Genomic DNA, 12,253 nt, shown 5'->3' on the forward strand with positions numbered 1-12,253 from the left:
TAAATATAATATTTCAATGAAAATACAGCTATAATAATGATAATATCAAGTGACCTGGCTGGCTCAGGTTTGGTGTCAGAGTTTCGAGGTCGCAACTGATCAATGTCAGGGCCTCTACTGACATGACCTAACGACTGCTTTTTAAGGTAGGCGCACACAGATCGTCATCGGACGGATTATCATATTTGATGCATTGTTTCCAATTGGAGTGCGCATACCTATACGGATGCGGATAGGTATGCGCACTCCAATTGAAAACAATGCATCAAATATAATAATCCGATGCGTGCCGTCCGTCCGATGACGATCTGTGTGCGACAACCTTTAGGCAGCCGGGACTGATGGATAACGTTTCCAGCCGAAACAGCTATGTTTGTGTTTGATGAAAGATTTTAAAGATATTAGTGTTTTAACAGTTCACGATCATCATTATTTAAATAATAAAATAATCCCAACAATATTATTTTTATATATTTTATTGAAACAATTTATAATTCAAATCATTGTTAAAAACTGATTTCCCAACAAATATTCATGGAATTCATTTTCAGTCAACGAAAATGACCTGTTTCAATAGCTTACATAAGTAATAAGTACCGGTACTGTATTTCCAACAATGGTTTGTGAGTATATAATAATACAAGTGGCCACAAAATATTGTGAATTGTACATTAGAAAATTAGATATTGCAATTAAATCATTACTGTATTATAGTACAGTATATCGAATACGAAACATAGAAGTAGAAATTTCGAAATAAAAGTTATTTCAAATACATACCCTTAATTAATTTTTTCCTTAATAATGATACAGTGTGATTTATACAGAACAAACAAATACAGAAAACCCTTTTCAGAGACCTAAGCCTCAGCAACAAGTAGATTAATAAATTTAATAATGAAAAGTAAATAAAAAATCACAGTTTAATTTTGATTGAACATAATAAATTAATACAATTAAATGCAAATTAATACAATTAAATGCTCAAGTTATAAAATATTTAAAAAAGAATATCACTAACATTAAGTAAAAAAGCCCTGAATCTCCATTACCTTTGTAAAAAATACATACATACAAAAATAATACAATTTTGTTAATTTACAATGACTGTACTTGTTTAATTCGCAGATGTTTGTACTATTTTAGCGTTAAGGACATTTGAAGTTTAAAGGACAATGGAAGTTTTAATGAATACATTTTTATAGTATTGTAAAATCAACATTGTTGTGACAAACTCACTAAATTCAATGAAATCTAAATTGTTTATATCGTCTAAATTGTTTATAACTGATTCAAACTTCAAACACTTGTCATTTTCAGATGGAAGATAGAATTACATAATGGAATTTCATCAAATATTCTCAAAGAATACATTTTTTAAACTGATAAGAATGTATCAGTATTCATTGAGGGATATTTTGAAGAAAAATTATTCAACGATATATTTTATTTGGTGTTTGAAAATGAGGAAAAATTATTAAAGTTAAATAGGATAGAATTCATATGAGCTGAATAGTTAATACATAAAGCAAGTATTATTTTATAGACAGTTAGTTCAACAAATCATTCGTTGGAATGAGCAAAGCTGTAGTCCTTGTGAAAAGGAATGGTCTATTTTCTCAATGCCAACGTGGACTAAAGAAATAAATAACAGTGTAAAAAAAATATTTCACCTCCAAATCGCAAAAAACATACATAAACAGTATACTGTATATGCATTATAATGCTGGTCTAGAAGGATATTGTACTTACAATAGCTCGTGAAAATAACACAATTGATCTGTTTCAAGAAACTATTCTTAATCCTAAATGGCATTGATTTATTGTCAAATATTGATTCAATTGAAATTTAGTTTCCAATTAAAGTGAGAATTTCAAAACAATCATGAAGATAAGATGGGATTATCACAAATTATAATTATAATTGTAATTCTTTTCTGAGATTAAAAATTAATACAGGTTACCAAAAAGAAAGTATAGAAAACGAGATCAGATAATACATTATACATTAAATGATATGTGAATAAATGCCCTATTTCAATTCAAGGTTCATTATTGTAAACATATTATAAAATCTATCATTCTGGGAGTTTTGTTTGAGTGTGGAAGTTTATGAGAAATTATTGAAAGTATAAACTATAAAAATCACATTGGGAAACAATATAATTATTGTGTTTAACGGAATGTATTTAATACAACTAAATTGAATTTTGCATTCATTGATGATTTCTCATACAGGTTAAAGAAATAGGAATATTTGGCAATGTTTTCAAGAATGAAGGGCTGATTCTGAACATTTTCCAGAAACTAAATGGCAACAAACAGTTTTCATTCATGATACTACTTGATAGAATAAAATTGTTAATTCAATTAACTTTTCATAATAGTGGAAGTTTTGATTCATTTATAATATATTATTGTCCGTGCAAATTATAGTACTTATTTTTCCACAACACAAGCTAGGTCAAGTTTGTATACAAAACATGATATGCATCACACATTAAAATCATCTGATAATAGACTCAATAAAAGCTAATAAGTCCTAACATTGATTTTATCAATCACTCTGCATATTTGAATAATATTAAAAAAAACTAGAATAATCAACAAGAGTTAATGCTTAGCATAATTTATGTGAAGGCGAAGTCACTCACAGGGTCTATGTTGTAATGATTATGTTAATGATATATTTTACACATTTCAAATACAACTTATATGTACATAGGATAACATTTACATGAGTGTAGACAAACATACATAGTTGTGTACAGTTAAATTCAAAGGTCCCAGCTGAATAAGTGGTGTTTGACAAGCATATCACGAACACCGTCTTTCAACGGTTGTGATGTGCGTTGCTTCTTAGTGGGCAGTTCCCAGTCAGGATTCAAATTGAATGCAAACTGCGAAAGCATCCTCAGCTCACACTTGATCTGCACCCAACCCGGGCTGCACATGAAACTCCACGGCTGGTACCTTCAAACAACACCACAAACATAAAACTTAAACATCTCTCAAGTTATAAACATGGAAAAACGTTGATGTTCATTTATGCAAATACAATCCAGGTAAAAACAACAGGCATTTGCCCAAAACTGCTTCAAATGTTGTCAACACTACTATAATTATGAGTTGTAAAATCGCTTCCCGGTGGTTCGGAGCTCACCTAAAACTGTAGATCCATTCATCTCTCATTATCATTCGCGTCATTACCCACACACAAGCTTAGAGCTCATGTGGGCATCACCCTCAGCAAAAAATTATAGTCTTTTTCTTTTCATTATGAAAAGAAATACCACAACATCTCCTCTCTCCCTTGCAATGAATAATTATCTTCCAAGTTTTCTAAAGTCTCATCCTTTTTAAATGATGTAGCTAAAATCCAATTTAGTATAGTATAACATTTTCTAAATCAAAACAGCATTTGAATATCTTAGTACTAAAAGTACTAAAACTAGATTATTGGATCCATTGATACCTGGTGAACGAAACATTATTGTGATTAAAATGAATATGTTTCTCTATTTACCATTTTTGGACGACTTCAACAGAAGAGCATAGAATTTCAAGCCATAAGTGGAGAACCTGCTCATTGAGTCCCAGACACACTAAGCTCCTCAGTTTGACGTCCATCTGCGCATGCGCGTTGTCGTGACTCAATGATATTGCTTGCACGCATCGATACAGCAGCTGAAACAAACATTGTTGAAAATATTGAGATCTGATAGACCAGAGGAGTAGTGTGGTAGTTTCCAATTGGAAGATGAAAAATCTGGTGTGGCACACTCATACAATTTTCCTTGCCGTTATGAAAATTGATCACCTGACGCTAGAGTTCACGCGCATCTCAAGTCTACTATTCAAAGATCTGAGCCAGCTGGTGACAGGACAATAACACTGGAGACACACGAGGTTGATATCTCTCCATAGTGAATCATGATTTAATAGAATCAACAATAGTTGCCAACAGTTTGCAATTGAATAATCACATTTTCTCGAATTTCGAGCTCATTTTCAATTTTAGGTGAAAATGAAAATGTTACTGAACATTAATTGTAGAGATTTTCATTATCAATCTTTTCCACTTGAATTTTTTTCTTTAAATCGTATCTGAAGCCTGATAATTAGGAATCTAAACTTGAACTTTGCATAGATGGGGCGGAGCTCCTGAAATTTTTACAGATATGGGACTTGTGGCAGTTAATAGAGCTTATCAATGACTATTTTAGATATTATAAATTTGATCAAAATCGTTGGACCCGTTTTTGAGAAAATCGCGAAAACACCTGTTTCTGACAACATTGTAGCCGATATCTTGAATTGCATTGTAGTCCAGGCGCTGGCTTACATTGAGCATACATGAGAGAGGCAGAGAATTTGACTTCGGATTATTGTTAGGGGGTCTTTAGTATATATGAAACTCGATGTCGTCACGTCCCAGGGTGGTCGACAGCTTGGGGGGGAGGGGGGTAAGTTGTAAAAAACGCGCGTTTATAAAATCGCCTGTCCTGCAGTTACTATTCATAGTACAGCTTTTAATTTTTCCTCAATATCATGTACACATAACTGGCTTTCAATGTGGTCCTATACATTTTTGCGATAAACCGCATAGTTTTTCCGTAAAAAAATAAAATATCTCGAAAAATGTATTTTTTTATTATGGACTTTTTGTTATTTCTCGAATATTCAAGTAATTAGCCGACTTAGAGGAAAAGGCTCCCAATAAACGTTATAGGCCGTTTCTTGCTGAATCCAATGATATATATAGTTTGGGGGTTACGATCATAGATGCGGCGGTGGGAGGAGGATAAGTAGCATTGTTACGCTGCGGCGCGGTCCTCCCCCATGATTAATGCGCGTAATGGCCTGTCTATCGCATCGCTCCTACTAGTCTATGCATTCAAATTATGTATTTCAGGAACGCTATCTTATGTATTTTCGGTCGCTGAACACGATTTTTCAACTCTCGAGCCTTAATAATTGATAATTCTCATCATAATATACTAATTATGGTCAAAATTACAAACTTCATGTCATTCTGCAAGGAAACTAGGAAATGACTGTTTGAAATAAACGAAACTTGGGTTTCAAGAAATATATTAGGATAGAATAAAGATAATATTTATATATGTTTATGTTCTATTGTTTTTATCTCAAATTAATTTATTGTGATGCGCTGCAGCCTAATTATATTATTAATTGCACACTGGCCACGCTTACTTGATATAGTGGTCAGTTAATTTCGAAGAAATATTTGTGGAATTTCTTAGTTCTTCATGGTGGAAATGGAATTCATCATTCATTCATTATCATAATGATTATGTTTAGTATGAAAATGTTAATCTTTCGTGAATCTTCAGTTGTCGTGAACTTTTGAGAAATTATATCCAATATAATAATAGATATGTGTGAAATCAAAATGAAATGAAAATTTAAATATTCATTCATATTATTTCTAACAGTATTATTATAATGATATTTCACTAACTTTTGATTGATTCATCCATTATGGTATTCCCGTTCAGACTGTTTTGAAATGGTAACAAGTTATTCAGTATCAAAATTTGGGATTCGAATAGTTTTGAGCCATGCCTGTTATTCTTTCCCAAACATATTTATATGATTTGTAATTTTATCCACAAATGAATGAATGAATGTATGTATTCCTGCACGTAGCTAACGTATGGATTATTCCTTTATAGATTCTTGCATGTCACATTAATAAATCTCTGCCACAGATTTAGAAATCAAGTCTCGATGGTTTGGAGAGCATATTATTGGAGTGATTCTTTTACTCTGCTGCTTCTAATATGTTCACTACCTTTGTTTGATTTTAGACCATAGACATGAAAAGCTATGTCCACCTGTATCACTCCATCTTTATTGAGAATTTTCATAACTCTTCTCATCACAAAGTTTCCATAATCTTGCAGCGTATTGAAGTTTTGAAAAGTGAAGTAGGAGTTGAATTCAGGAGAGCCATGTCATCATTATGCGAATTTGTCAACGATATTTAGGGATTTAGTCAAATCCACAACTAGTTTCACTTACAATTTCATGGGCCAAGTGAGATTAAGAGTTTTTTTCAAATATCCATCAGATGTTGACAGAGATTGCGGTTATTGTAGAAATGCATGCTGCACTAAAACTTCAATGCTGAATTATCTTTAAACAGCTACCTAGTAAAATACAGAGATCAGATCTTTTTGTTCTAGAATTAACTAAGACTAGGATTTTTGTTTGATTGCATCGTGGAGAATGAAAGAACTCTGTTTCTTTTATAGGTGAGAATACACTTTTACAATTTGCCACAACTATGTTCAGATAAAAATCGTTGGAGACCGAATAACTATTTCTTTCTATACGTTCAAAAGAGAATCACACACTTCTTCACTTGCTTCCAGACCATTGATAACATTATGCAGATTCTGTTGTCCATCAGAGTCTTGAAGAAAAATGTTATGTTCTCTTGAGAAGATTATGCTTCTGGAAATCATTCTCATCTCTCATTATTCTTGTTTTACTTCATTAGATGACTTTCTTCACAATCTCCAGTGATATCCATAATGATGTCAACATACTTGAACAGAATATCTTTGATGGAAGATTTATTTATATAGTAGCAGCCATTTTAGGAAAGCCTTTGAAGAACTAGCTATTCCAATCACTCAGTTTTGGATGATCGAATGAGGGTTTGCTCCAAAGCATGATCGGTTGTCACATTTATTAAATTTTCAGAGAGTCAATGTATTGACTGTATAGAGTTAATGTTTCCTTATTGGAAATTATTTTCTACTTCTATGGGTATTTTTTTATATTTTCTAGATATAACACAGACTTTATAACATAGTTTGTGTGATTGAATGAAAAAAGTATGGGATCTTTTCTCGTACAGTTTCTATGTGCAATACCAGAGTCCTTCCTTATGAGCATGAATACAATTTAAGATAATTTAAACTATGTTACAATAATCAGTCATAAATTTCAAGTAGTCATTGATTTTGATTCTAAAAAACTCCACAAATAGCTCCTGACTTCTTTCAAATATACTTTGACAATCTCTCATATTTGAACCGTTCATGAGTCCTTGTAGTTGTTTCATTGAATTGATTGCTTGCTCTCACACCTTAATTATACTGATCTCCCCTCAATAGATTTCCAACAGTATTCTCTCCAAATATTTCAAATTCAACAAAGATATCTCTCATTCCACATTCATTCAAGTACCACCCCAAGACAATCAGTCAAACTCAGCCAGATGAAAAGTATCTATTCGTAGATATAAGTTACAGAAATCAGTTGATAAAGCTGCGTTTACACCAAAGTTATTAACAAAATGTTAATAACTTAATCTTTATAGATTCTATTAGATTGAACGGAACTTGGCAAACACATATGTCCATCATATGTATGATAAGTTATGTTCAATCTAATAGAATCTATAAAGATTAAGTTATATTAACATCTCCTTAATAACTTTGGTGTAAACGCAGCTTTAGAGTTGTATTTCCTTTGTAATCAAATATTTAGTCATATCACATGGGAGTAATTGGCATTATTTGTGCTTCAACTGTAAATTTATATTAAGAAAATATTTTACTCCTGTTACACGGTGCTCTATATGGGGTAGCCTATATTATTTGTTTAACTTACTCCATTACTTGACTTTCGCAATTCCAAAGTGATCATTGAACTAAATCGAATAATTATTCTCTCTTAATGGAATATCAGTTTTTTATCGACTGAGAAACACATATAGGATTCCTAACAGGATGGTTTATCATTACAATGTAATCATAAATAATGATAATGAGATGAAGTTTGTAATTTTGACCATAATTAGTATATTATGATGAGAATTATCAATTATTAAGGCTTGAGAGTTGAAAAATCGTGTTCAGCGACCGAAAATACATAAGATAGCGTTCCTGAAATACATAATTTGAATGCATAGACTAGTAGGAGCGATGCGATAGACAGGCCATTACGCGCATTAATCATGGGGGAGGACCGCGCCGCAGCGTAACAGTGCTACTTATCCCCCTCCCACCGCCGCATCTATGATCGTAACCCCCAAACTATATATATCATTGGATTCAGCAAGAAACGGCCTACAACGTTTATTGGGAGCCTTTTCCTCTAAGTCGGCTAATTACTTGAATATTCGAGAAATAACAAAAAGTCCATAATAAAAAAATACATTTTTCGAGATATTTTATTTTTTTACGGAAAAACTATGCGGTTTATCGCAAAAATGTATAGGACCACATTGAAAGCCAGTTATGTGTACATAATATTGAGAAAAATTAAAAGCTGTACTATGAATAGTAACTGCAGGACAGGCGATTTTATAAACGCGCGTTTTTTACAACTTACCCCCCTCCCCCCCAAGCTGTCGACCACCCTGGGACGTGACGACATCGAGTTTCATATACACTAAAGACCCCCTAACAATAATCCGAAGTCAAATTCTCTGCCTCTCTCATGTATGCTCAATGTAAGCCAGCGCCTGGACTATTGATCGAAATTGTTCGTGTCGTCGGATCCTTATATTGTAAGGACCTTAAGTTTCAAATTTCAAGTCATTCCGTTAATTGGGAGATGATATATCGTGTACACAGACACACCTAGAGACCATACCCAAAAACCACTTTTTTGGACTCAGGGGACCTTGAAATGTATTATACATTTAGAAATTTGGGTACCTTGATTTTTTTCGGAAAGCAATACTTTCCTTACATATTATGGTAATGGGGAAAGGAAAGTAAAAAATACATAGATAAAAAGGGAATATACTGAGATAAAAAATGAATTTTTGTTTTACGTTTGAACTAATTTTTTTTAATAAGTGGAAATCAAATTTATTTTATTCTAAAAATTTTCCATCACTAGTAGTAGGCGGATAAATAATGGTGCCTACAAGAGCCATTGCCTTGAATAAAGAAATAACGAATAAGATAGTTTAGTAAAAATATCTCAATGTATATTTTATAATTTTTGTAATCAGTGGCATACCTCTTCAGGCGTGAGAACTTTTCCATCTTCATCGAGTCTGTAGGTTTTGCAAAGAACTAGCCGGCTGTAGACGGAACTGAAGTCCCTCTCAACCTCCTTTGTGGCCACCTCCTCAATGAACAGCCATGGATGGCACGGTCCACCTAAACAAAAACATTCAACATTGATAAAGTTGAAACGGAGTAGCACCATTATAACGGGTGCGGCAGTGAATCGGGCGATTTGGCAACACTACAAATATCAGTCTAGTGCTTTCGTGGTAGGGGAACGTGATTATGGAAACATCTTGTTGCGCCCTCCTCACCATTTAGGTATTGGGCAGAAAAAAACATGTAAAGCCGCTTCATAGAGTCAAATCGAAGTGTGGTGTGCAATCTCATCAAGAGCTATTTTAGGACCATATTTTTTGAGAACGGATATGAATGTTCAGATGTTCAGTTACAGAGAATGGTCTGTGCTATGTTAACATGTTAGAAATCTTTCTTCGGCCACATTTAGCTCGTAATCCTATTTACAAAACATGCTTTTCCAACCAGGTGCTACCCGCTATAAATCCAGATTCAATTACTGTTCTTCAATATTTCCCAATCCCGTTACTTCCAAGAACGGAGAAATTTTGTGGCCAGCAAAATCACTAGATCTCTCTGTATGTGATAACTTTCTCTGGGAAATATTTGGGAAACGATTGGCTCTGTGGTGGTGTTATCGATATAATCGATCGATAGCTATTTATAAGATGAAGTTGAGATCCATGAACCATGCCTGTTTCTCTTGTTGTAAAAGTAACCACTTCAAGAGCCAACTCCTCTAAATATAATTCATGAGTTCAAAAGTTGCTTCCCACAACCCACATTAAGCTGTAGATCCATTCATCTCTTATCATCATCATCATCTGTCTCATTACCCACTTATAGGCATGGAGCTGCTCGTGTGAGCGTCACCCTCAGCAAAAAATATATAATGACGAAAAAATTCATATTTACACAATATGGAGAATTAATAAATACTCCGAAGAATATACATAAAGAGTAATAATAACTGAGAAAATAAAGAACTACAATAAGAGTCATAACAAAAATAGGTTTGTAATATCGAATTTAGAAAGTGAGAAATTTCAATTTTATTGATGTCATGCATTGTACAATAATACAATATTGACACAAGTCAAATACATAGTCACAATGGTGAATTACATTGTAAAAAATATTAAGATATTTAAATAACAAGAAATAATTTAATTCGCTGCCAAGATGGCAAGAATCACATCATTTTAAAAATGTCTCAATTCAAAAAATTCCATTATACTGTAAAAGGATTATTCGATCAGCCAATCCTTCAACTTAATCTTTAACAAAACTTCAGAGTCAATCTCAGATATAACAGGTGGGAGAGAGTTCAATATTTTCCTTAGCAAGAACAAATGCAAGAAGAGTTATACTTTCCCCTTTCTTACACTAAAAAAGTAATTGTGGGGATATTATGATGATTTTTTATCCAAGAAAAGATGGTATGCTAGTTAAATTCCATTTCCATAGCAAGAGTTTAGTTTAGTTTCATATTAATATTTCATCCAGTGACCTCCTGTGAAAGGGCCAGGGGTATACTTTTGTATGGTAAAAACGATAATTGAATAATTACCCAAGAAAGAAGGCCTCCGCATGCCATGCTCGAGCACCTGTTTGATGGCGGGGCAGAGAGTGCCCCTCACCAGGTCGGTCACCACCTCAGACACGCTGTCGTCGCCCGCACACGAGTACTGCTTGCTCCTCTCATCCAGTATCTCAACGAATTTCGCCGGAAACCAACCTACAAACAATTCATTCATTTACAGACAAATTACGTAGTTGATAGTTATCTTGATTTATTATTTGATCTTTATCAGTATCCATTGTTTTACATTTTTATTCTTTGTGATGCTGAATTAATTCTTACTTCCTCAACTAGATTCTGAAAAAAATGTTTCATCTCTAAAGATACAAAACACACTCAGATGGTCTCACATCTCTATGGGTTAAGTGGAAGAAGAGGCTCTTATTGCTTCAACTTCGCCCACAACACTTTTAATATTTCAAAGTCTAAAGAGGCAAATATCTATCTAATTATCTCTGTGACATTAACATTTTTTTCTGGCATCAAAAATGGAATGCATTCAACTACTGATGAGAAACTTTTTAGTATTCTAAAATTTACTACAAAATTGTCATTGAATTCTACTATCATAACTGTATTTGAATTTCAATTATTTCGTCACTGAAAACAACGTTGAAATCAACTTCTCCAAGTAAATTGTCAAATTCTTTAGTACATGTTCTTCAACAACATCAATAGATATCATTCATGATGAATATGGTAATTTAAACATTAGTTCAATTCAAAAGTTTAAATAATGAATGCATATGTCTTCGAGCCAAGTGAACATAACAAGGTTAACAGAATGAAAGGCCAGCGGAATTCATATCAAACAATATTTTGAATGGATGAAAATATAGCACGGACTTACCTCTTAACCCGTTCAGTTCGCCAATCCAGCAATGCTCATCTTTTTGACTGACTATTGTGATGATGTCATTCTTTCTGAATCCTAATTCATCATCATCGTGTCTTTCGAAATCTACAAAATAATTCAAATACATACAAATAACTTCATTTTATTAATATTATTATTTTTTAAATATTAGCCTTCTTCAGTTGGATCAAAGTCTTCAAGTACTCGTTAAACTATTTCAAGCATAGAGCTTCATTTATTCCATGGAGGGAATAATAGTTGAATAATATGATTTGCTGATAACTGAACACAATTAATGCCAGTGGCAGAACACTTCAACACACAAGACATAATAAAGTTCAATCAGAAGGATGCCAATCAATCAAATGTAATATAGTTTTATATCGTTATTCCTCACTCATTTATAATTTTTCATTTGTTTCTTTCTTTTAAGCATCCTGGTACCTAGGCCAGGGATTTAATTGAAAATAGATTCACGTAATCCTCCTAATGTTTGTTATTTCCCTAACGATATTTCCTATTTCAAATAAGATTCAACGAATAAATCAATTTAACTTATCAATGTAATACAGTAGGACTCCACTAATCCAATTGGGACCAACTAATAAATTATTGCAATGGTTGGAAATAAATAACCCATTAAACTTATGGTATCATCGTATGAAAATATACTATGATAGATTTGATTTTGGAATTGATGAAGAAAATAACACTTTGCCATGAAAATGAGTGCGA

General features: G+C 32.9%; 1 protein-coding gene across 2 annotated transcripts in view; it reads right to left on the bottom strand.

Moving 5' to 3' along the window:
* Positions 1–1,007: 1,007 nt before the first annotated feature.
* LOC111059321 (small G protein signaling modulator 3 homolog) overlaps positions 1,008–12,253 on the bottom strand; it is a 35,560-nt gene continuing 24,314 nt past the window's right edge. For both annotated transcript variants that reach the window (XM_039426826.1, XM_039426827.1), the window contains exons 12-16: positions 11,513–11,623; positions 10,651–10,818; positions 9,013–9,155; positions 3,527–3,687; positions 1,008–2,973 (exon numbers count right to left, since the gene is read on the bottom strand). In XM_039426826.1, the coding sequence (XP_039282760.1) occupies positions 2,778–2,973; positions 3,527–3,687; positions 9,013–9,155; positions 10,651–10,818; positions 11,513–11,623 (779 nt within the window). In that variant the 3' untranslated portion in view covers positions 1,008–2,777. The remainder of the gene's footprint in view (positions 2,974–3,526; positions 3,688–9,012; positions 9,156–10,650; positions 10,819–11,512; positions 11,624–12,253) is intronic.

This window comes from Nilaparvata lugens, chromosome 4 (assembly GCF_014356525.2).
Source record: "Nilaparvata lugens isolate BPH chromosome 4, ASM1435652v1, whole genome shotgun sequence".
NCBI lineage: Eukaryota > Metazoa > Arthropoda > Insecta > Hemiptera > Delphacidae > Nilaparvata > Nilaparvata lugens.